We start from the raw sequence: 27,794 nt of genomic DNA on the forward strand, positions 1-27,794 counted from the left end.
ACGAAACTCCCGGAACGATTAAATCACAAACAAACGAATTTAAGGGATATTTTATTGAAAAATATAATTAATTAGAATGGTAATTAACGTTAATATTCAAATTAATATTGTGACAGTTCGTCATATTGACCAGTCTTTCCTGGGTTAATGCAGCAGGTAACTGACGAGTAACAGATAGGTCCTTTTCATATTGAACTGGTGTTTGTTTCGAAGATCCTGCGGAAACAGGAAGCGAGAATGAGGACTGTGGCATAACTATAGTGGACGAATCGGCGACTTGACCAAATATTTTATCTGAAATTTTTTGTTTATTTTTAATAGACGATTCAATATATCCATCGGCCACGTTGGAGGATTTCCATCCTCCATGTCTCTTCAGCACGTCTATTGTTGCTCCCGAATCAGCTAACAAAGACGCAGATGTGCGTCTAAAACAATGTCCCGTATAAGACGTCGCATTTTCTAATTTCAAGAAAGCTGCTATTTGCCGTGGAATTGTACCAAACATGTTTTTTCCTACTACTCGCGTAGTACATTCTTTGTTGATGTATTGAACAAAAAATTTTGAATGAGTTGTCCCTGTCTTTCGCAATGCCACATATTTCCGAAATATCGCCACAAAACTGATGGCACTGTTTTCTGAATTTTTGATCACAAAATTTCGGTCAATTTTATTTTTGGTGTTTCTAATCGCAATTAGGAAGGAATCGCCCAAATCTCTCACATCGTCGATTTCTAAATCAACCAACTCTTTTCCACGACAAGCTCCCGCAACGCCCAAAATAAGTGCAACCTACAAAAAAATTGATTTCTTAAAATTTCTGAATATAAACAAATTTCCAAATTTACCTTAAGCATTAAATATTTATCATCCGGAGCCTCCCGTAAGAACTGATCTACCTGCTCAGACGTGAGAATTCTTGACTTCTTTGGCTTAAATCCCTCATTTCTTCTCTTCAAAAAAGCTAATAATTTTGGAAATTTACTTATATCAATATCTTCTCTAATGTTAATAACCGATTTCAGCATTGAGTAATGTGCCCAGAGAGTTGAGGCACAAACCGCTTTTGATTTATCATCGAAGTAGACTAACAGCGCATTTTCAGTAGGTTGTCTCACATTTTTTAAGCGGCACCACTTTTTAAAAGCATCGTACTGCTGCTCGTATAGTTTTCTAGATTTCGGTGGTAACAATTCTTCACCTACTTCGGCTGCTCTTTTATCAATATCAGATACACCTTCTTCACTCATGATACCAATAATTATCAATAACAATGTTTCTTTACAATGACACTAGTAATGACAATGTTTCTAAATTATAACTGTCACAACGCAATGTTACTATGGTAACTTATTTTAAAGACAGTTTATTAAATGAGTTGAAGAGAGAAAAAACTGATTGAAATTATTGAAATAATTAATAAAATCATACCGGAAGTACGAAAAGTATCGTATATACCTTGCGACTGAAGTACATTTAATCCTTCAGGTAAATTATGGCCCTCCCTGCGGTCGGGCCATAAACTTTACCTTCAGGATTAAATGTACTACTTCAGTCCCGCGGTATATAATGTACTATTCTATTCTATTCTATACAAGCGTTTTTGCTTCTTTTGTTGGACATTTTTTTAGCACTATGACGTGGAAAAGGGCTCCGCGACAAACTTTGATATGGGGCCCCTGTGGGGCTAGCTACACCACTGATATATACTACAAACATAATGTATAACACTTGATGCTTAAAGTGATTGATTAGTTTATGAGAAAAATAAATACAAATGCAAGAAAATTGGATTGAATAAAAGGTATTTTTTTAACAATTTTATAACATCTAGAATGAACATTTCACTACCAAAAATTTTAACAATAATTACCTATTCAAAATTTCAAAAGGCATTTTGAATAATTATAGTTAAAATTTTTGGTAGTAAAATGTTTATTTTAAATGTTTGTATGTAATAGAATTGTTAAAAATTATTTTTTTCAATCCAGTTCTCTTGCTTTTGTATTTATTTTTTCTCATAAACTAGTCACTGTAAGCCTTATACATTTTTCAAATCCGTACAAAGGGGAGAATCCAAATATAAAAAGGTCGAAATATTTAAAAAAAAATTAAGGGATGATACGGGGATTGAGAAGGATTTCCCGGCAAGTTTAAATATGGCATAATGTCTTCCCCTTCAAATATTATTTGACGTGTTTTTGCGTTTTTTTTTTCTAAAAGTCAGTGGGTCAAAAACTATTTAAAGCGAGTAGTCGCGCCGTTAGATAGAATCTCACATTTTATCCTTTTTCGCGATAACTTGATGAAAAATTTTGAAAAAATTTCGTAAGTGCCTCGAGGAAGGGTGTAGTAATACGTAGGAATTTTTTTTAATTTTTTTTATTTATTTATTTTTTTCTTCTTCTTCTTCTTCTTCTTCTTCTTCTTTTTGTGGAATTTATGGCAATGGGGAGATCCAATTAGGTTTAATAATTGTTAGAAATAATATTTCTAACATAACAAGTAAATAAAAATACATACTATAAAATAAAAATTTGTTGTGTTTACTGATGATAGTTGTATATACCCCATTCCATGAATATACGACCTTCTTGAATTATCGCGACTACGAATATTATACTGTGCAAAATATGAAGAACGAAAGTAAATTGCAAATTATCTTGTTGCTTATTGGAGTAATTATTAGAGCAAAATACTTTCGTACTTCTTATTTTGCACACTAAAATATTCGTTGTCGCGATAATCCAAAACAGTCATATATTCGTGGAATACACCATACATGGTGCTACATGTATAACAGGAGTGTCCAAACTGCGGGTCGTGAGTCACATGCGACTCTTTGAATGATTATTTGTTGCTTTCGACAAAAATGTACGTAATCTTTTTTCATTTTTGTGCTATTATATTTAAAAAAATTATTATCGCCATATGTGTTTCAAAATGTCTTTTAAGTTTAATAACGCCAAATATGAAAGGCTAAGTGAGTTTTCCATTTCATAATTACCTATGAATAATAGAGATGAAAAAAGATCAAGCTCTACAATTAAAATACCGAATAAAGTCGAAGTAAATTACCGAATTGTTGAAATTTGTTTCATAACAAATCTTTGTTGAAGTTTGTTTCAGAATCGAAGTATTCTCAATTAAAAAATGCTACTTGTCGTACTTGAGACTAAAGATGAGAGAATTTTACAATTTATAATTCACGTTCCATCTGCTCAGCGCGATAAAATTCCAGCGAAAATGGATCCCCCGTACTCCGTTTGGTTAAAAATGCAAATTAACAATGAATTAAGGTTTTCAATTTAGTTGGAGTATAAAATACATCGGTACATCTTCTTTAGTCTCAGCATTTTAGAAGCCTCGGAGGTGTATCCAGAAAATAATCCCAATAGTTTTATTCTGGTGGAATGTGAAATAATATTTTAAATATTATTTTATGTTCTATTAGATTAATACTTACACTTTTTTCTAGCAGATGTCGCTAGGGCATCCCTGCAATTTCGTTTGTTGCAATTTGTGACTGGACGACGGGCATTATTCTGGTTAAGTCAGAGAGAGTATAGTGTAACTCATGAAAAGACCGAAATTGTCTCAAATAGCTCTGAAACAAAGATCAAATATCAAATGAACTCTTAAAATATGGAGGAGATCACCTTGTACAACAACTGCAACTTCTTATTCATAAAATAATCACCGCGAACAGAATACCAGATGAATGGAAGAGAGCGATCATGGTGATGTTATTCAAGAAAGGAGATAAGAAAGATCCAAATAATTATCGAGCAATAAATCTTTTAAATACAACATTCAAATTGACAACAAGAATTATAGCGACAAAAATAAACGAACGCATAATTCTGCAAGAGGAACAGCAAAGGATTTCGGACAGGAAGATCATGCACGGATGCAGTTTTTGTAATAAGACAAATAAAAGTCCCTGGAATACAACAAACCAGCATATATGTGCCTGATAGATTTGAAGAAAGATAGTTTGATATAGTGAGAATTCGGGACGCGATACATTTATTTTATGAAAGGGGAATATCACTGGCTTTAATAAAAACCATTGAGAATATATATATATATATATATATATATATATATATATATATATATATATATATATATATATATATATATATATATATATATATATATATGCTTTCTGTTGTTTTCCGGGTTTGACTCCGCGTTGAATAATTTTGGTTTTGATAAAAACCATTATTTTGACAAAATAATGGTTTTTATCAAAACCAAAATTATTCAACGCGGAGTCAAACCCGGAAAACAACAGAAAGCACATATAGCTCCCGCGGAAACTTCAAGTGTAACATATATATATATATATATATATATATATATATATATATATATATATATATATATATAAGTAAAGATAACATAGCTATGGTAAGATGTAAGGGAAAACTATCGCAACCTATCAAGTATGAAACTGGCATTAGACAAGGTGACTCGCTGAGCCCATTAATATTTAATCTGATAATGGATGAAATCATAAAGAAAGTTAAAAAAAGAAGCGGATATAGAATGGGAGCAAAGGAAATCAAGATAATCTGCTACGCCGACGACGTCATAATAACAGCCCAAAATGAAGATGACCTAAAAAGATTAATTAAAGAATTCGAAGACACGGCTCTCATATACAATATGGTGATCTCAACAGAGAAAACTAAATCGATAGTAATATCAGCGGAACCGAGATGATATAAATTGGTCGTAAATAACAAAATAATAGAACAAGTGATAGAAACGGAATACTTGGTATATATGTTACCGGCAATGTGTACAATTCAGGCATTGTATGGAATACCTAGGCATTGTATACATTGCCGAGTGAATCCAGGCAAAGTATGAAATAAACTCATTTCTTAACAATTGTACAAACTTTGCCTAGGCATTGTGTATAATGCCTAGGCATTATATAGAATGTCGAAAGTTTTGCAGGCAAAGTATAAAATGAACAACATTGTTAAAAATTGTTTATTGCAAATAACAAACATGAAATGTATTAAACATAGGATCTGAAAATCCTCATATTTTACTAGAGTAAAATTTAAAAGTGAAATATTAATTTAAGAAATTACTTGTTACAGCAGTAAAGAGAACTATGGCACTTCGAGTTGCATTTTCGATTGTTTTTAACACAAGCACATTGTTTGGTTTGACATTTAGTTTTGCAAGTGCATCTCACAAATCCTTCGCCGCTTCCTGTTGACTGAGCTGTTGCAACGGTACGAAGTCCTGTTTCTTGATCAGGCACGTCTTCTACTCGAACTAGGCTTTTTTTGCAAACTGTAAACTGTGACCTTGCGTACAGTTGTTTCAAAACTCCGTTGGCGGTCCCTAATTTGTAAAACCCATCTTCTGCCGTATCCATGACCACTGCCAGGATATTTCTCAAGTCACCTTTTCCTTTGTCAACGTCAGGAATTGGAACACGAACAGTGACTCCTTTGGTGACGGGGGGAAACTTTTTATCGGAATTAGCTTTCATTTTCTTAGCTTGTTTTTCAAGACAAGCTTTTGACCTCTTCCTCTCTTTATCAATATTTTCCGAATTAAAACAAGGGACACACAACAGGGTTTTTTCAGTATCATCACACCCCTGAATTGAATGGCCACATGAAATATGTATGTCCGCTAAACATTTTGTGCAGTTTTGTTTCTCATTAGTTTGCTGCAAACAAACGCTACACATTTGTAGAAGGCTAGAACTGACCGAGACATCAACGGTTGCCTCATTAACTTCTGAAGTGTTATGATCGGTTTGGAGTGGAGGTTCTAGACTTGACATTGTTTGTGTTTCTGTTGTGTGCATGTTATTAACCACTTTTTCCAAATCTTCTTCGCTGTTAATGGAAATCAAAATGTCTCGAGGCAGAGAGGATGTTGTAAGACCGACCTTTACTTTACAGCCGAAGAGAGCCTCATAGGGCGTTCTTTTGATTCCTGAATGTAAAGCTCTATTTTTCATAAGTTGCATAAATCTCAATCCCTCACTCCAACGGTCAGTTTTTTCATCTTGCATCCAAGTCGAAATCATGTTTTCAATATCTTGGTTTGCACGTTCTACACTACCCTGACTTTGAGAATGACGTGGTTTGCCATGAACGATTTTTAACGTAGGCCAATAATCTTTTAAATTGTAAACTATTTTGTTTGCAAACTCCCTTCCATTGTCTGACTGCAATATACTTGGTGCTCCAATGAGAGTAAAAATATCAACTAGGTGATATGCTACTTCCTCAGTGGTTTTAGTTTTGAGAGGCTTAAGAATCACAAATTTTGTCAAATGATCCTGATAGACCATTATTAACTTAAACTCCCTGTAGGGCTGTGACTGGAAATCAATCAAATCTACTTGACAACGAGAATTAAATTCTGATGAAATCAGGGGCTTTACTACCACTCCTCTTTTCGAACCCTTTTGTTTCTTCTGACATGGCTCACACAAACTAATATATAGCTCAACATCATGACGTGTAACATTTTTGTACTTAATATCTAGCTCTTTTAACATTCGATCTCTTCCACCATGACCAATAGCTACATGAGCTTCATGGAGAACAGTAAATAAATCTGATCGTGGACATAAAATTTTACAACACTGTCTCCTTGTTTTAATGGGTGTATTAGTTTTTGCACATTTTCTACGATCATTACATCATACCTGTTGAGTAGCCAATAGTGACGAGGTTCCTTTCTGGGCTTGGCCTTGGCATCTTCGACCTCCAACACCAGCTTCTTATAGTCGTCTTCAGTCAAAAAAACACTATTTTTAGCACTTGCATTCCGAATTTTTACAAGTTCGGCACTAAAACGAAGTTTCATTAGCGATAAACGATCACTAGAACTACTGATACTACTGTTCACTTGTGACATTTTCAAGCAACAATACAGTGGCACGACAGAACAGAACTGAAGCGTAGGCCGTAGGCCTAGCACAATACTGTGGCGTGACGGAACAGAACTGAGAGCAGCGTTATAGCGGGGATGGGCGGGGGAGTAGGTGAGGCAAGCACGTTGTAACTCGAAAACAATGGAACAGACAGATTTTTAACTCTGCCTGAACTCCAGCAGGCGTTCTATAGAATGCCTAGGCAAAGTATGAAATGTTTAAAATTTCACACTTTGCCTGCTTACTTTTGGCAATGTATAGAATGCCTAGGTATTCTATACAATGCCTGATTTTACACTTTGCCGGTAACATATATACTGTAATAAAACTGTCAAGCTACGGAAAAGTAAAAGAGGAAGTACAAAAACAAGTGAACGTGGCGAACAGAGCAGTAGGATGTCTTAACAACACAATCTGGAGAAATAAATACCTCAGAATGGAAACGAAAATCAGGATATATAAATCAACAATTAGACCGATAATGACGTACACAGCGGAAACAAGAGCAGATACGGCGAAAACACAAAGACTGCTGAAAACAGCAGAAATTAAAGTCTAAGGCCGTCCGCACATGATTCGATCGAAGACACGTCTCGAAGTTCGCGCGTCTTGCGCGTCTTGTACGAACCCTGCGGCACAAGCGATTGTTCTCCGCACACTAGTCGATTCAGTATGCTCACACCTTCCAACCAGGAAGAACGCATTTTTTATATACCAAATAACACGACTATTTCGATCTATGAAAAGTACGGTATTGTTACATTTTTAGTATAATTTGAATACAATGAGCATTATAGTGAGGACATTTTTCTACTTCCCCAGCGAATTTTATATTAAACACCTAGAAACAGAAGCTCAATGTTTTCAGAATTTTATATTACACACAATATATTTCCACAAAGTTAGTAGGTAGTACTACAATCAAAGAACATAACATGCACCGATCTTTAAATAAAAGTAAAATTTCATTCAGCGCAAAAAACAACAAAAAACGAAGGAAACAAATAAAATAAACTACCTACTCGTATTATGACTGAAAACGTGCGTCTCACTCGAACTTTGTCGTGCACTACGGATCGCAAGCGACGACAGTCGTACAAGACCAGGAGATTTGCAATCCTAAACGCTCCGTGTGCGGAGCTCAATGCCACAACGAAGGAACTTTACTGGCGGGGAAAGACCTACGTGACTGGAATCGAGTCGAGTAGTTCGAGCGTCGCCCCATGTGCGGACGGCCTTACGAAAAATAACAAACCAAACTCTAAGAGACAGAGTAAGAGGTGAGGAAATACGAGCGGGATGTGGTATAGAAGAAATAAACATGTGGACCAAAATAAGAAAAATAGAATGGAATCAACACATAGAAAGAATGACAGAAAATATAGAATAGTACGAATAGCAAGAGACAAATTGCCAAATGAAAGAAGATCATTGGGACGACCGAGGAAAAGATGGTCAGACAATGTCAATTGAGGCTAACAACCGAAGTAAAATAGGCATTGAACCTATGTATAAAGTAGGTAGAAGAAGAACTCAGAGAGAGCTGCATATGCACCTACTGACGAGAGACTAACAAGTCTCGAAACAGGTAGGAGTGTTTGCCGCACTCTATTATTGAACTAAAATATAATGCGGCTGTAGTTTCTTATTGCAACGAAATTGAAAATGTTTATTATTTTATAAATATTTATTAAGTTTTAACTAAAATTTTAGTTTCACATTTAATTAATAAAGATTCAAATTTCCACCTATGGTTATTTGTCAAAAAAGTTGACATTGACGTAAAAGCAACTACACCCTGTTTTTAAACAAGGAGAAGTAAACTAAGACAGATTCACACTCAATACTGTCACTAGAAAACTCACCAAATACATCTTCTTTTTTGGTTGATCATGTCGGTCTTCAACGTTAATCCATAAATATTATATTATATTAATACGTCGCTAAAGAGTTCTAACAACAACTGTTTTTATGTAACAGCAGATTAAAAATCTAAAAATTAAAGGAATTTTTCAAAGAACACAAAAAATTGCCGACGATATAATTTAATTAACCTATGAAATGCCAATAGTGTCAAAACTTCATAAATGTCAATAGTCTCAAAATTTCAGTGGAGTAAGCTTGTCTGAGTTTGGACCAATTACAAACAAGCATTACGGCGCGGCGCGGTAAATTTGAAATATTCCTTATAGTTTAAAAACAGGGTATAGATAATTAAAAAACGTTAACTTTTTTTGACAAATAACCATAGGCGGACGTTTGAATCTTTATTAATTAAATCTGAAACTACTAATTTAATTTATTCATCAGAATCAACTTAAACCCAAACAAAATTAGTACGATTCAATAATTTAACTTGCCTTATGTCAACTATTTAGTTTTTTAATGAAAGGCAAAGAATCGAAAAAATCGCGTTTTTGCACTAAATTGTTAATAGTTAAAAAAGGACGCGAGCTCTAGGCAAGAAACAGGTAAATTTTCTTTGTAAAGATTTACAACAACTAAAAAAGTTGTCAGATACCTGAATTAAATAATTCAGTGACCTGCGGAAATCTTCATTTCTCTGGACTATTAATGTAATATTCGTATTACGTTTTTTAAACGCTTTCCTTTAGTTCAATCGTTTGGGTCAAAACTTTAGACGTTAATTTGACTGCCTTTTCTTCAATGCAAATGAATGAAAATTTCGAATAGTCAATAAAAAAAATTTTGATGCTTATTAATCGTTTAAATAAAAAAAGCCGATTTTAATGAAAAATGCTTAAATTCTCTTGATTTTTATTACGAAGAAACTTGAAACTTTTACAGATTGTAGCTAATTATATTATGGAATATACATTATTTCACTTTTTACGTTAATTGTTTACGTTATACTTTATAAATAAAAAAAATGTTTGTACGTCATATGTTAAACGCCGTCTACACTCTCGCCGAAGTCGATCGAGGTTCAGCAATTACGAGAGTGTAGACGGCATATCTCGATGGTAGACGGCCACCTTCTGTAACTTTGTCTAACGTCGTTCTACTTCCAAAATCTGTCGGTCTGGTGCATCCGAGTCAAAGGGATCTTTGTCTGTATCGCACCGCTTGAATGTGTTCCTCGCGAAGTAGAACGAGAAGTAACTTCGCCGAGAATGTGGTGCCCGTTTAAAAAAGATTTTGGAAGTAGAACGAAGTTAGAAAAAGTTACACAAGGTGGCCGTCTACACTGTCGTACTTGCTGAACCTCGATCGACTTCGATGAGAGTGTGAACGGCGTTTTATACATATAAACTTACGTGCATAGAAATCGGCCCACTTAAAAATTTGGTCATTTTTGATGTTTCATATTTCCTAAACCTGTTGACCGATGTAGGTGATTTTTTGAACATGTTATAGCCTGCTACTTTAGCAATACTACTGTAATAATATTGTTGCTAAACAGGTAAATTTTCATTGTATACCGGGTGTACCGATCAAACTGTGTTTTTTTCTCAAAGTTTGAATCACCTTGTGGAATACTGAAGCATTTATATAATACTGAAATTAAAACCCAACTATAGCCTCAGATTTTCTCAACATTCTGTTTTTTGATTAATTCGTTTATGTTGGATAATAAAAAAGTTAGGCACTTTAACATCTAGACATGTTCTTCATCAATACACGGTATTTCTAAATAAGTGCGACAAACTTTAAGGGGTAATTCTGCATGAAAAAATAATGACAGTTGGCTTTATAAACGTATGTCCGCAAATGTTTAGTTTTCGAGATACGGGATGTTGAATTTTTTCTTACAAACTGACGATTTATTTTATTGCTTTAAAACCGGTTGAGATATGCCAATGAAATTTGGTGGGTTTTAAGACGTAGTTATTGTACATTTTTTGACATATAAGTAATTAAGAATTTAATATTCACGATTAGCGCGCATACGTGTAATGACAGATCATATTACCCGTATGCACGCTAATGGTGAATATAAAATTCTTAGTTTTATGTCAAAAAATTCGAAATAACTACGTCTTAAAACCCACCAAATTTAATTGCCATATCTCAACCGGTTTTAAAGCAATAAAATAAATCGTCAGTTTGAATGAAAAAATTTAACATCCCATATCTCGGAAACGAAGCATTCGCGAACATACCATTAAAAAGCAAACGGTCATTATTTTTTTATGCAGAATAACCCCTTAAAGTTTGTCGCAGTTATTTAGAAATACAGTGTATTGATGAAGAACATGTCTAGTTATTAAAGTGCCTAACTTTTTAATATCCAACATAAACGAATTAATCAAAAAACAGAATGTTAAGAAAACCTGAGGCTATAGTTGAGTTTTAATTTCAGTATTTTATAAATGCTTGAATATTCCACAGGGTGATGCTAACTCTGAGAAAAGAACACATTTTGATTGGTACACCCGGTATGCAATGAAAATTTACCTGTTTAGTAACAATGTGATTACAGTGGTATTGTTAAAGAACCAGGCTATAACATGTTCAAAAGATCACTTAAATTGGCCAACAGGTTTAGGAAATATGAGACATTAAAAATGATCAAATTTTTCAGGTGGGCCGATTTCTATGCACGTAAGTTTATTTTAATAAACATGACAATATATTTTAATGTTAAAAAGTGTAAGACTAAAAAGAAAAATAAAACAATATGAAAAAAATTTTAAGAAACTTTTTTCTTTAGTTACGATTGACTAAAATTAATATTATAAAAAAATCAACTAAAAAGCAAAAAAAAATTCAAACTCGAAGGATTAGTCGAAAAAAAAACTGTTAGACAGGTTAAATATACAAAAATCTCACACATTCGTTAAAAAATTGAAAAAATCTAACACATTTGTTAAAGGAAAGCGCGTGGCGAAATCCGTTTATTCGATGAAAACGCGATTATAACGAATGTGTGAGATTTTTGTATATTGAATCTGTCTTACAGGTTTTTTCGAATAATCCTTCGAGTTTAAGGTACTAGTACACTTTAGAAGCCAAAAGAAATTATTTTTTTCAAGAATTTTTTTCTCAAAACCTTTATTAAAAATAAACATACAACTCTTTAAATATTAATGTCTAACTCTTAAAGAGTACAAAAAATATATATGTATATACACCGTTCTTAGGCGTCAACGCCCTTCGGTAGGGATCTATGGGGGAGTATCACCGAGCCGCAAGCCCTTATCCCTTTCCGTACTGCTCCCTCATAGGTCGATCAGATGCCCGCATATTCAGGTCTAAGCGCCAGATTCATATTTAGAATTTTATACTGACGCGTTAGCCTTTTTGTTTTCCGATGGCCTGGGCTGGGCTTGAACTCTCGTACCTCACGGCGAAGTGAAGTGCGGGTCAGCCGCTAGTCGCACTGAGCTATCCGATCGACCCAACAAAAAATATATCCTTTTTAATTTATGCACGTACAATAATATGATAGAGGGCGCAAAAGTCGAGGCCTCGAAAAATGATGGCGGACAGTTAATCTCAGAATTGGGATATCTGAAACAAAAAAATCGTACTGCATTTGAAAAAGGAAGGTTTCTTACGTGACAATTTACCACGATTTGACCAAAAAATAGAAAATAAATATTTTGTATCCATGAAAAACTGAAGACAAACGCGCGATTTTTTCACAAACATTTTTCAAATTTCCGTAAAATCTTTTTTTTGCGGAAGTTTTCAATAACATTGGTAAATTGTCACGTAAGAAGCATTCCTTTTTCAAATGCCGTACGATTTTTTTGTTTCAGAGGTCCCAATCCTGAGATTAACTGTCCGCCATCGGAACTACTTTTTTTCGAGGCCTTGACTTTTGCGCCCTCTACAATATTGTATTTTGTATTCTCTAAGAGTTAGATATTAATATTATGTAAAAAGTTTTATGTTCATTGTTAATAAAGGTTCTGAGAAAAAAAATCTTTAAAACATGCTTATTTTTGGTCTTCTAAAGTGTACTAGTACCTTAATTTTATTTATTTTTTGCTTTTTAGTTGTTTTTTTACTTTATCGTACTATATACGTAGTATAGTATAATAGATAAAGTTATAGGATCGTGTAAAAAAAATTTTTTTAGATTTCACTTTTTTCGACGTTTTGAGTCCCCCTGAGTCTAAAAAGCAAATAAAAAAAACATGTCGGAAGTATGTACGTATGTCGCCACCGCCCAGCAAAAACTACCGAACCGATTTTGATGAAATTCGGTATGATTAAGTTTAAGAGAATTTTGTCGAGAAACTAAGCTTTAGCTTGTCGAGAAACTAAAAAAAAACCTCTCAAAGGGGGACCGAAATAGGGGGGTTATTTATGGCCCATTTTTGCAAATTTTGACAGAAATGAATGAAATTCAACTCAAAGTAAGCTCATCGATAGGTAAATAAAAATACGGAATTTGACATTTCCAAATTCAAAATGGCGGCCAACATGGCCGACCGCTCACCCGACACATTTCCCTACCTATCTAAAAACTTGTTTAAGATAAGTTTAATTTGAAAAAGTCGTTATGTAGCCTAAAGATGGGGCTATAGGAAGGATGTTATCGTTTTTCAGAAAAACAAAAGGGTTGCCTATATTTAAGGGGTCAAAATTTGACATAAATTTGAACTAGATTTTCTCAAAAATGACTCCAAGGAATTTTTTATTTTTTGATATATTTTTGATATCCTATCGGTAAATTGAATGACATTAGTCAGATTTCTTAACTCCTCATAGGAGGGGAGTTATGAATATTTTATAAAAAATATTCGAGTGCCCGCAACTTCCTTCTTAATAGAAACTAAAATTTGAAATTTTGCAGACATATATCGTACTTTATTATCTATTATCACAAAAAATTTTACCAAAAATGTGGCTTCCGGTTGAACAGGAAATGAATAAAAAATCTTAATTTTTTTAGATACGCCCTGTATATTTTTACATATTTTGAAAGAATGCAAAATTACCTTTCAAAAGACATAAAAAGAATGCTTCAGCATTCATTGCTGTAGCTCAAAAGCTCGAAAAGTTACGGTAAATAGAAATTTTGCTATAATCTTATGTGTGTCCTCTGTCACGCGATCATAGCAGAGCATTATTGTAGGGCAGTCAATGAGGGTATTTGGCTCCGAATTCCATCCTACTACATTGATGTACTTGATATTTTCACAGTAAGTAGGGAATAGCTCAAGAAACAAAATCTACCCTATATACTATGGCGCTTTTATCTTGGGGCGGTTCCCACTTCTTCAAGAGGGTGGAAAATTTGTTGGTCAAAATAAGCACGGAAGTAGCTAAAGAACCTATTTCTAAGCAAAAACTGGTCTATATTTTTTTTGAGAACTCAATACTTTTTGAGTTATGCGTAGTTGAAAATTGGCTATTTTCATTGAAAAATGACACCTTTTCGGACGGATTTTTTGCGAATACCTTAAAAACTATGCATTGAACTAAAAACACTATATAAAACATTTTTTAGATTATAAATAATAAAGAGATTCGTTCCTTCGTAACTGTTCTATTTATAATACAAAAAGAGATATGGTAGGTGAAAATAGTTTGTTTTTTGGTGCATGCTCAAATTGGTGTATTCAACTTGAAATAACAGAGGAACGGTAGGTTTTAGGTGTATAATACTACCAACACCTTTTGTAGTGTTTGAAAAGGCCTCTAAAACGAGCACCGTTAAATGTCGGTTACATACAAATTAAGCGAGATATGGTGCAAAAAATATATGACTAATGTACTTTAAGGAAAAATGAAAAGTATATACATTTTAACTCCCCATCCACCATAATTTAAATGCATTTATTTTTCTTTTGCAATACCTTTTATTATAGTGTTATTTCTAGTTTCAAAAAGTTGAACGAGTTTAAAATGAATTGTTTTTTTGTAAAAAATGGGATCAAATTATAGAATGAATTTTTAAATTTTCTTAAAAATCTTCCTTTTTCTCCATGTAATTCGAAAATAAAAATATTTCACCCCTGAGAAGTGGTGGGAACCGCCCCCATGATAAAAGCGCCATAGTATATTATAGGATAGACTTTGAATTAGGAGATTGGGCTACTCCCAAAATTTCATTAAAATCCATGCAGTAGGATAGAATTTGGAGATAATATCTTGTTCGTAATCTCGCGCATTGACTGGCGTAATCGAACTAGAATGAAAAGTATGACTATAATATTCTATTGATATATGCAATAATCTACACATATATAGTGTGTCCCCGAAATATGGCATCGAACATTTTCTCAAATGCAGGAATTAATGATGCGTAGAACCATAAAATACTTTCAAGTACAGAAGGTGTTTCTAAAATATCAAAATAACGAGTAACTTTGTAATTTTTATACATAGAATGCCAGTATCTAGTACCATAACGATAATAGATCGGTACGATAAAGTTCTCGGGCGACCCTTCCGTCCAGCGTTTTTTTATAATATTTTTAATTTTAGTCGCTCGTAACTAAAGAAAAGCGTTTCTTAAAAAAAATTTCTTTCTCGTTATTTTTAGATAACCACTTAAGAATAATTGGTGGATATGAGGCTAAGATAGAGGACCATCCATGGATCGTTTTACTTGAATCAAAATTGGGATATTTTAGTTACTCCTGCGGTGGTTCTCTGTTGAATGAAGATACGGTTCTTACAGCAGCTCACTGCTTTAATCAGTAAGTTTTTAATAATCTAAATGTTCTAAAAGGGATATATTTTTTTGAATTAGCAAGTACATATGTAAAATTTATTAATTCTCCGTCGTTTATAGCATGAGCGCAGTTAGACATTTTTGGTGAGATATTTTAGGCGATCTGTAAATTTTTGAGGCAACCCTTTAATCGCTATCGACAATCACTTCATCTTTCCGTTAGAGGTCGCTAAAGGCATGAGTTGGTATAATATTTCAATATATTTTGCCAACCAGTCGGTGCGTTTTGTTTTGATTCAGTTCAGTCTTCTTACGAGACCCTCTGATAACGGAACACGGAAACACGTGTCAGAGAAGAATTGAAGCGAAACGCAACCGTCTATGTTTGTTTTCTTCCATATTAGCCTAATACAAAAATTTAGGTCTGGATGAAGGGTAGCGGTTATATACCTCAAAAATTAACCCCTGAAGGTAAAAAAACGTATAAAAATTTTTATACAAAAAATGTCTTTGAGGCTAGTTGTAATTTTTTTTAAAGTAAGTAAATTTAAATATTTAAAAATAACAAAAATAAACAAACTAGGCGATTTGCAAAGGATTTCATCTCTGCAAGATGCTTGCATGGGCGTCCCCAGAATTATATTCCACCCTAATATAAAATATACAACTATACATGTATAGCTATTAATAGCTCTTTCTGGATATGGGATGGAATTTTGACAGGGTGTTCACTAGTATTAAAAATAAATGTTTTAAAAAAGACAAGTTTTTGGGTGAACTTTTTTACTTGCTAAGTGATCAAAAATGACGGGTGCATGTGAATGAAAAGCGCTATAGGTAAGCTGTAGACTCCATTCGCTGAAGCAAAATCACGTGACTTGACCTGATTTGAATATTTCAAGTTACGTTAAAGATATTATTTGTAATAATAGCTATTTGTATAACAAGGGAGGAAAGTGCTACTTTTCCACGCGAGAATGAATTTTACTCTCTTGAAGTAATCATTCAAGGGAGGAAAAGGCACTTTACTCCCATGTTATACATATGGTTTTTTCATCTTCCTCAAATAACAAGTCATTTCTTCATTTTTACTTAATTTATTTATGTAGCTAACCAACAAAATTTATTAGAACTAAAACTGACAAGTAGGTATCATATAACTGTCAACTGTCAAATATAAGTCAAATTATTATTGTAAACATTGTCAAATCAAAATAACAATTTACTCTTTTTTACCATTCTGCAAAATATAGGGTGTTTTATAAATAAACGTTAAAATGTATAGATAGTTCTGTAATAGAAAATAGATATTGTACAGGGCGTCAATAAGTTATATTTCATAAATGAAATACCATGACGTCACTTTTACTTTTCCTCCCTAGGGAGGAAAAGTACAACTTTGCTCCCTACAATCAGGTCCGGAAAAGTATACTTTCGGTAGGGGTAGGTGGAAAAAATTTTTACACGTTTTCTAATTTAGGGGGTTAATTTTTGAGCTACCCTCCAGCTAGACCTGCATTTTTCTATTAGGATATTATGAAAGAGTTACCTGAAGAATATTTCAGGTTACCTCAAATCTTCTTCTTCTTCTTTAGCCTGTTTGCATCGACTTCTGGACAAGGGCCTCCCCACGAGTTCTCCATTCTTCTCTTTTTTGTGGTATTTGGTGCCAGTTTCTCCCCATTTTTGCTTTGATGTAGTCTAGCCATCCTTTTTGTGGTCTTGCTCTACTACGACTGTTGTCTCAAATACCTAGTCAAAAATGTCTACCAGCTCTCGAGACTATTAGAGTTTGTTATACAATCCGATGGTATTTTATAACACACAATTTTTAAGATAGGTATACTTCTACAACGCTTTAATTTAATTCGGAATCATCATCATTCTCTTTGCCTTATTCCTATGCGGGGTCGGCTACCCTAATTGCATTTCTCCACACAATTCTATCTTGGGTCATATTAATGTTAATCCCCTTTACCAACATGTCCTGCCTTATCGTCTCCTCCCAGGTCTTCTTTGGTCTTCCTCTCCTACTCTTTCCAGGAATCTGCACTTCAGCTATTCTTCGTATTGGGTGATTAACGTCTCGACGTTGAACATGACCAAACCATTTTAACCTATGCTCTCTCATTTTGGCATCAATTGGTGTCACACCTAGATTTCCCCTAATATACTCATTTCTAATTTTATCCTTCTTTGTCACTCCACTCATCCATCTAGCATTCTCATTTCCGCTACATGCATTCGTTGTTCCTCTTTCTTTTTCACTGCCCAACATTCAGTTCCGTACATCATAGCCGGTCTTATGGCTCTTTTATAGAATTTTCCCTTCAGCTTCATTGGAATTTTTCTGTCACACAACACACCACTCGCTTCTTTCCACTTCATCCATCCAGCCCTAATTCTACTGCATGCATCTCCATCTATTTTTCCATTACTCTGTAATACTGATCCCAGGTACTTAAAACTATTGCTTTTTTACAATCAGTTCACCATCCAAAGATACCATTTTATTTGTAGTAAATCCATCTTTAAATGAACATTCCAAATACTCTGTTTTTGTCCTACTTGGTTTTAAACATTTTCCTCCAGAGCTTGCCTCCACTGTTCCAGTTTTTGTTCTAAGTCTCTTTCAATATTTCCTATTAACACGATATCATCAGCATACATTAAGCACCATGGAATGTTACCCTGTAGTTTCGCTGTTATCTGGTCCAAAATTAATGAGAATAAATACGGACTAAGCACAGAGCCTTGGTGGAATCCTACTTTCACAGGAAATTTATCAGTCTCTCCCACACCTGTCCTAACACTAGCCGTTACTCCCTCATACATATCCCTCACAATCTTTACATATTCACCAGGGACTCCTTTTTTATTGAGTGCCCACCACAGAATCTCTCGAGGAATTCTATATGCTTTCTTAAGATCAATGAATACCATATGAGCGTTTGTTTCTTTACTCCTGTGATTTTTCATCAACTGCCTTATAATTAAAATTGCATCTGTTGTTGATCTGCCCTGCATAAAGCCAAATTGATTCTCGGATATTTCGGTCTCTTCACGTATCCGTCTATCAATTACTCTTTCCCATATTTTCATGGTGTGGCTAAGCAGTTTTATAGCCCTGTGGTTTGTACATTGTTGTATATCTCCCTTGTTTTTTAAACAGGTACCAGTATATTGTTTCTCCATTCGTCTGGTATTTGTCCAACTTCCATAATTTTATTAAATAGGCCTGCTAACCACCTTGTTCCTGTCTCTCCCACTGCTCTCCATACTTCCCCAGGAATATCATCTGGTCCTACCGCTTTTCCTTTCTTTATTTTTTGAATCGCTTGAGCCACTTCCTCGTTTGTTATTTTGGTGACCATTGCTGCTACTGTTTCCGTTGACTCTACAGGCTCTCTGTCAAATTCTTCATTTAATAAGCTGTCAAAGTACTTTCTCCATCTCTTTTTGACATCCCTTTCGTGAACTAGTATTTTATTATTTTCATCTCGGATACATCTAATCTGATTAAAATCTTTTGCTTTCTTTGCTCTCTGTTTGGCTATTTTATATATCTTCGTTTCGCCTTCCCTGGTATCAAGTTGATGGTATAGGTTTGAATACGCTTCTGCTTTGGCTTTTGCTACTGCTACTTTCGCTTCCTTTTTCGCCACCATATAGTTTTGAAGATCTGTGTCGGATCTGGTTTCTTGCCACTTTTTATAAAATTTTCTCTTCTCTTTTATTTTTCCTTGTACTTCGTTTGACCACCACCAAGTCTCTTTATCCTCAAACTTTTTTCCTGACGTTTTCCCAAGTATTTCAATAGCAGTTTCTCTAATACTACTGGCCATTTTTCTCCAAATTGTATTAGGGCTTCCTTTCATATTTCAACATATTTTTTGTACTATTCTTCTTCTGAGTAGACCTTCTTTCTCATCTTTTAGCATCCACCACTTGATTTTTTGTGGTCCTCTCCGATATTTTTGTTTAGTTTCGCTTTTTACTTCGATGGCCAGAACAAGCAGCTTAAGTTGTTGGCTTACTGTCTCACTAACTATTACCTTGCAGTCCTTGCATTCACGTATGTCTTCTTTCCTTATCATGAAGTAGTCTTTAATTTAATTCGGAATATAATGTTATATTGTAACGAGAATTGAAAGGTTCAAGCCAGTGGCGGATCTAGATATTTGCCTTGGGAGGGGAAATTTGCCTTAGGGGAGGGGGGAACTTGCAATGAAACACTAACCAAAAGACATAAAAAAGATCATTCCAAACTATATTAAAGACATAAATATTAACCTCTATGCATTAAGTTCCCTTAATTTTCCTAACTATCGTGTTTATTAGGTTTTTGTCTGTATGTGGTTTAAGTTGCATGTCCGCTAATAAATTTTTATGTTTCAACAATTTTTTTCGTTAATTTTGTATCTTGTTAGGAGGGGGAATTTCTCCCTTATCCCTCCCCGTAGATCCGTCACTGGTTCAAGCTATTTACATTAAATTAAAGTTATTAGTGCTCTACAAACTATTCTTTGTAATTATCCGTTATATCGTCAATGCCGCATGGGTCGGTGGGTTGTGTGTTTTCTTCCGTGGATTCGTGTTTGTGTTCTGTTTGAGTACCTCTTCAGAACGTATTGTATTTTATGGGTAGCAGCACTGGTTTTGTCGTTGGTCCCTGGTGGTATTCGGTATTCGGTGGTTATTGTTGGTGTCTTGTGACGGAAGTCGTTTTCAGAGGGTGGTTAGAGGAGAAAGGGTTCGGATACTAAAACGGTTCTTTTCATAAATGTGTTGTTAATCAGTTATGTGTGAAATTAATGAATTTTTATGTAAAAAAATTATGAAAATGAATTTGAAATCGCGTTTAGTGCACCTCTAACTGTGGACAGGTATAATTGTGTTATGGGATCGGAAACTACAGAAAACCAATGCCTCCCTGTTCGTGACAGAGCTCGAAGTGAGCTATTTATATAATTATGCGATCAATGAGTGGAGTGCAGTTTTGTTGAGAGGAAAGGTAGTTTGCGTGTGGATATCTGATGAAAACGTTGCCGAAGAATGAGCAGATAGTTTTGAGAATGTTTGGGACTCTAAAGTTTTGGCCTCTATTGTTTTTACCGTAAGACTCCTGCACAGAGAGCTGAGAATTAGGGTCTGGATGTTCGATAGTTGATGAATTAGGGCTGAGGGGTAGTCGTTTCGTTTGTGGTTTACTTTACGTAGAATACTCCTTTCCACGTTAGGTTTTCAATCACGAGCCTGATGTATGTTTTGCACGTATAGGTATACTTATCAAGTATGCGTTTATGCATCCGTCCGAATTTGCCACATAAGGCGCATTCTCACGGTTCGATTTTAGTTGATCAACTTTAGCGGATCAACTAAAATCGGCCAAGTTTTTGTTCACATATTTTAAACAAAATTGAAGCAATTAGTTTTAATAAAATGGCGACAAGTGTACTTGTACGTAAAAGTGTAAATATTATTAGTAGTTTACTGATTCAGCAACTCACGAGGATTAGGTTAAGATGGAATAAAGAACATAAAAACGTCGTCTCTGGATACTAAATTGGATTAAAAGAAGAAATGAATGTGGTGTTTCAGAAACTCTGCTAAAATAACTTGCTTTGAAAGATAGAGAACGAGGATATAAAAATCTGATCATAACACTCTCTGACGACTTTAAACTCATTTTGTTGATTTGAAGGATAACTTTTTACGCAAACTGACGAGATAATAGTGATTCAAGTCGACCAACAAATGTTCATACGTTTCAAAAGTGATTCAACTTGTCTGAAAAATGTCAAGTTGAACGATAAAGTTTTACTGGAACAATCTTTTGTCTAATTAAAAAAATTTATTGATTAAAATTGAAACATATGTTCTCACAGCTGTTATCATTTGATTTCAGTTGATCCACTAAAGTTGATCAACTAAAATCGAACCGTGAGAATGGGCTTATAGAGCGTTGAGAAAACCGACTCTTCTCCTAACCTCAATAGGGAAGTGCATAGAGATTTTCGCTTCGGAAAAAATCAAACAAGATAGAACTTTTTGTAATTTCATTAAGAAATGTTTAATGAACAACATATCAAAAAGTTCTACTCGAGAAGTGGGTGCTTCATTTTTTATTAAACAAATGAACTGCGAAATTAGATGTTTTTTTAAATAACTCCGAAAATATAAATTTTAGAAAAAAACTGACTTGGCCATTGAAAAATTCAGAAAATTTTACAAAATAAACCTCATATAAAGATTTTTCTAAAATTAAATCTATAGCTTCTATAATTTTTTTTATTTATAACGCTAAATGCACCCTTCTCTCAAACATTGGCGCACTGTAAACTAGCGTTCGGCGAAGTGCATGGTTGAGTTATGTCAATGTAATTCTTTAACTAATGGATCAAGTGAAATTTTACAAATTTTTCGGCACTTTAGAACATTGCTATTCCTTTTTCCTTATCGACACATCGTTGGGAAGTTCTGATAGCAGCTACAGGCAAAAGAAGGATTCAAGACACGCGGTGGAGTGCAACAGGCGATGCCGTAAATGTGACATGGCATAATTACAAAGACATTCTCGTCACTTTGGAAAAACTGACAGAGGCAGGTGAAAGCTTAAACACTAGGACAGATGCAGGTGCTTTACTATAGTTTCGATGCAGTCATTCTCCTTTCTTTGTTTTTTGGGCCTGTGGCAACCGGTGCTACATGAAGTGAATGATGCACAAAAATATTTACAAACAAGGGGACTTGACATAAGATTGTGCGCTCAGAAAGTAAATGCTTTGCAGATGATATTGACAGAGAAAAGAGAGGGATGGGCAAATGGCGCTGTAGGTTATGCAAAAATATGTGTGAAGAACTTGGAATTTCCATAAAACCTCGTAGGCGCATAACAAGAAAGCATATTTTTGATGAAGGAACTAGAGATGCTAACATGTCTTGTTAAAATGAGTTAAGACAAAAGCTGTTTTCTTCGTTAGAGAGAGTTATTGTAGAAATTCGTGAGGCTTTTCAACAGCTACAGAATTTAACGGATAAGTTTGTTTATCTAAAGCCGGCTATATTATTAGATCAAGACAACACTAATGTAATCTAGACTACGCATCTGACGAAATTGACGAGCAGGGTTTCTTCTTCTTGTAGTGCCTATCCGTTTCGGATGTTGGCGACCAGCATGGCAATCTGTACTTTGCACACTGCTGCTCTGAAAAGATTTGTAGTGGTTGTGTTGAACCACGTATGTAGATTTTTCAGCCACGAAATCCTTCAGTTTCCTGGTCCTCGCTTTCCCTCTACTTTTCCCTGACCAGTTGCAGCAGTCCATATCTTTCACTGTTCCCCATTATGTGACCGAGGTATTCGATTTTGGCTGTTTTTATTTTGATTAACAAGCTCTTTTTCTTTTTGCATTCTCAGCAAAACACCCTCATTAGTAATGTGGTCGGTATAAGATATCTTCAGGATTCGACGATAAAGCCACATCTCAAAAGCCTCAATTTTCTTGCAGGTGGCGTCTGTAAGAGTCCACAACTCAACTCCGTACAACAGTATAGGAAAGATATAACATCGTAGTAATCTGACTTTTATGGGTATCGACAAATCATGACATTTGAACAACTTTGACATTTTTTGAAATGCAGATCTTGCTTTCTCTATCCTACATTTGATTTCTATAGAATGGTCCCAATATTCATTGACGTTTGTACCAAGGTAGGTATATGTTGTTACTCTTTCTATTTGTTGACCATTCACACTGATTCGTCCAAATTGCTGTTTGTTCTTAGAGATAATCATACATTTTGTTTTCTTAGTGTTTAGTGAAAGTCCGTATCTCTGACTGACTTCCGCGATTCTGTTCATTAACTCCTGCAGGGCTTCAGAACTGTCAGCGAATACCACAGTGTCGTCTGCGTATCTTATGTTATTGATACATTCTCCGTTAATTCGAATTACGGCCTCAACATCATCCACTGCTTCTTGAAAGATTTCCTCAGAGTAGATGTTAAACAGCAGTGGGGATAGTATACATCCCTGACGGACCCCACGTTTGATTTTGATATCGTCGGATTCTCCTGCCTCTGTCCGGATAGAGGATGTTTGATTCCAGTACAGATTGCTGATAATCCTTAAATCACAGGTGTTAATTCCAATATTGGTTAATATCTCCATTAGCAGGGTTTCAAGCTGGAAAAACTTCGACTGCGGACTTTCGTTGCTGCTACAGGCAACGAAATTGATTAAAGCAGACTCACTTGAATTATTTAAATTTATTGTTAAATCCAAGCTGAAAGATACTCTGCCCAATATTTTAATAATGTTCCGAATATTCTTCACAGTTGCTATAAGCAATGCCAGCTGTGAGAGAAGTTTTTCAAAATTTAAATTGATTAAAAATTATTTAAGATCGACAATGAGTACTTTAAGACTATATTATAATTTGGCTATTTTGTCTATTGGGCAAGAGGTGTGTGATGCGATAGACATTGACGGTGCAATAAAAGACTTTGCTCTTAAAAAAGTAGACGTATACATTTTTAATTGAAGACGAAAGTTTTGTTTTTAATTCCAACAAATACTCATATTACTTTTCAATAAAAATTAAAATATAACATTATAGTATCGTTCTAGTTCTAATTAAAATTTGATTTTATTTAATTTTGTCGATCGTCAATCCAACCTGTATAATGTAAAATAATGATGACTGTTCTCGCCGAAAAGTTAGTACACCTAGTATACCTAGTACACAATAAGTTAAAATACCTAAATAAGAGGGCGGCAAAATTGTCTTCCGCCCCGGGCGGCAGACACTCACGCTACGCCACTGGCTAGAATATTGATAAACTCTCAGCTGTTGATCGATATCCATATTTGTGTACGTGAAAGCATCGTCAATCACAGAAAGGTCGATAATTTGGAATTTGAATGCATAGGCGTATCCAGGATGATCCTAAGGGAGGGTTACAACTACCTAAAAGGGGGGGTTACAACTACTGGAAGGTCTCTGAGGGCTATGGTGTTAAGCGTATAGAGTACATCCCAATGGGGGGGGTTATAACCCCCAACCCCCCTTGTTACGCCTATGTTTAAATGAACTCATGTAGATTTTGATACCAATGACACATTGAGTCAGGCCAGTAGGTATTTTTATTGCCTTAGTTTTCACAGAAACAAGGTACCCTGTTTTATACCATTTTACGAATAATGGAGATTTTGTGGATAATATCAAACACCTGTGCATACACCCGATGATTTGTTAGTTTAGGAACATACTACCTCACAAACATATTATAAGCTCAACGCGCTCGACTGTGTGAGATGTAAGTCGGGCGATGGTCACAATCATGTTTTTTTTTTTCGTAAAATTTACGAAAGCGCACCCGCTAGAAGGTTAATAACTTTGTAATTTTTAGTTCTAAACAATGGAGTATATATTCTATCCTAGCAGGAACTCATGATATAACTCAGCCAGGAATGAAAATTCAAGTTAAAGATGTAAAAATACATGAATATTACCGATCTTCCATGGGTATAAATAATGATATAGCAATTGTTAAGGTACGTATTAAAGTCAAAGTTAAGTTTTTAGTACATTAGATCCGTAAATCGCCCGATATCGGGCAATTGATAGGAGAAGCTAAATACAGCAGAGAAACGGGTTCGACGTCGGCGTCGGTCGATATCGGATCGGATCGGAGAAATACGGATCCAATGTGGGTGTCGCCTAAAATCACAACTGTATGAAAACATTTAATACAAAATAGATCAATTACTTTGAACTCTTCAAACTGAATAAACATACTGAAATAGATGTAATCTTTTTGGACGAAAATTGATGGACATAATTGATTTGAAATCATATGAAACTGATCACTCCCTCTTAACGTCTATTCATTCATACCTGTTATTACATACAGGGTGAGGCATTAGTACGAGAAAGTACAATTACTCATTTGTGGTAAGAGATACGCAGAAAACTGTTAAGATAAAAGTTGGTGCATTCATAGGACAGTACTTTCAAAATATTGACAAATATGCAGGGGGCCAGCTATAACGACAGAGTGGAACAAACTTATCTATTTTGTAATAGAACACCCTGTATATTTTTTACATTTTTGAACTCTCCTTGACGTTTTTGTTTTTTTAATATAATATAATATATATTTTTTTTATTAATTTCGTAGAAATCTTAACCCACCGTGAAATTGTAGAGGTTTGACATCAAAAAATCTATTCATATTCTACTGTCCAAAATTATAAAATTATTAGCACATCGAAATATTCTATTTTGGTATACAGGGTTGTTTAAAACTTGGACTGTAAATCAAAATTACACTATAAATCAAAATTAGATATTTCTCTAGGTGAATAATTTTGAACAATAGTAGACTATATTAGCCGTTTGAATATGAATAGATTTTTTGTCTATCGTATGTAAGCCCATAATAACGTATGCAGCATTGGTCTGGTGGCCAAATGTGCAGCAGAGAATTCTATAGAGAAGTTAGGCAAGATACAAAGGCTTGTCTGTCTTAGCATATCAGGTGCAATGAGAGGCACACCAACTGCAGCAATGGAAGCCTTACTAAACCTTCCTCCCTAACACATCATATAAAGGCATACGAGGCAAGGATGGGATTACATAGACTGCAGGGAAATAAAAGCAAAATTTAGGATCAGGAGTATATAGTGAGGATAGGAAATATAACGGTTCCATACCACTAGGAGAATATACCTCTGTATTTCAGGCAGAGATATATGCAATCCTGCACTGTGCACGGATAAACAGATTGAGGACTTATACTAATAAGAGAATCAATTTTTTTTAAATAACTTAAAAATAATTAGTAATACCAAAAATCTCAAAGAGTAATAAAACTATTGTTTAACTTTTCTGAATAGAAGTTTTTTTAAAGACCAAAAATAAACCTTTTTTAAAACACTTTAAAAAAGTTGTAATCAGTTTTCCCCGAATAGTGCTCTGTTTTTTGGTTATTTCACGTTGGAGTATTCGATTTGGAATTTGACGAAAAAGAACCTACTTTTGGTTAGCTACAACTCTACTTCTACTGGGTCTACAGACTTCATGCATACATATTTTCTTACTTTTTTTATAAGCTATATTTTTGCTAAGAACATTTTTTTCAATAAAATACTTAGTTTTTGAGTTATTAGCGAAAAACCGCCCAAAAACATGTTTTTCTTTGTTAAAAATGAACATATTCACTCGCAAATAACTCGAAAAGTATTGACTCGAAAAGTATAGAATTAGTCATTTTATCCAATTCCGAACTTATTTTGAATGAATATTTGTCACCCCGAGAATGGGGTATTTCCCTCCATTTTTGTAATATTGAGGGAATATCTTTTCTAAAATGGAGGGAATATATAATTGGAAACTTTTTCTTATATAATAATATACAATTTTAACTACCTATTCCCAAATTTTCATTCCTTCCTTTATTTTTTTTGAGGTTTTCGAAAAGCTTTGTGTTCTTTGACCGGGCTACTGCTACTGAGTAAAACATTCCATTTATATCGTTCTCCATATCAATATTCGTGATTGAGATTTTTCTACAACCGTGTTAAAAATGCAATTTTTAGCACTCCATAAGAGCGTTAAAAATGCAACTGCACTAGGGCTTTAAAAAAATTTTAAGGCACTGCAGTTCGTATTGACCGTATATGCAATTTTGATGTCAAAAATGATGTAATGTCAAAAAAATATAAAGTTGGAATGTCAGTCAAGTTCAAGTAAAAGTTTTTGTAGATATTGTCTTGTAATTGCGTTTGTAGAAAAAATATTGAATGATATGCCTGTTAAAAAGTACATTTTTAAGGCACTCATGTAAATTGCAGAACTCGCTATCGTTCATTCTGCAAACTTTCACATGCGTGCCTTAAACGTGTACTTTTAACACTTATATCATAAATAACTATTAAATTAGGTAGATGATGATAAAATTTATCATTTAATTATGATCAAGTTTAAAGAATGTCGCTTGGTAAGTTCCTGTGAGAGGTCTATCATAATAGTTCTGATTATTTATAGATGTTTATGTTTGTTTTTAATCATTATTTAGTATGTTTATGGTCAGATAGGTCTAAAATTATATTTCGTCGCTGTGAAATTAAACCGGTATATCTGCAAAAATTGAGTTTTCGAGTTCTTGGCGTCAAAAAATGTCTTTTTTCTGTTCAAATTTTATGTCAAACCGCCATATCATATACTCGAATAAAAATCCGTCAGATGGCGTTAGACCGGTATGCAT

At 34.4% G+C, this 27,794-nt stretch overlaps 1 protein-coding gene across 2 annotated transcripts in view; it reads left to right on the top strand.

Annotated features, from left to right (window-relative positions):
* LOC114329382 (mast cell protease 1A) overlaps positions 1-27,794 on the top strand; it is a 64,226-nt gene that overhangs the window by 11,654 nt on the left and 24,778 nt on the right. For both annotated transcript variants that reach the window (XM_028278462.2, XM_028278463.2), the window contains exons 2-3: positions 15,391-15,547; positions 24,936-25,080. In XM_028278462.2, coding sequence (XP_028134263.1) covers positions 15,391-15,547; positions 24,936-25,080 — 302 coding nt within the window. The remainder of the gene's footprint in view (positions 1-15,390; positions 15,548-24,935; positions 25,081-27,794) is intronic.

Source organism: Diabrotica virgifera, chromosome 9 (assembly GCF_917563875.1).
Source record: "Diabrotica virgifera virgifera chromosome 9, PGI_DIABVI_V3a".
Classification (NCBI taxonomy): Eukaryota; Metazoa; Arthropoda; class Insecta; order Coleoptera; family Chrysomelidae; genus Diabrotica; species Diabrotica virgifera.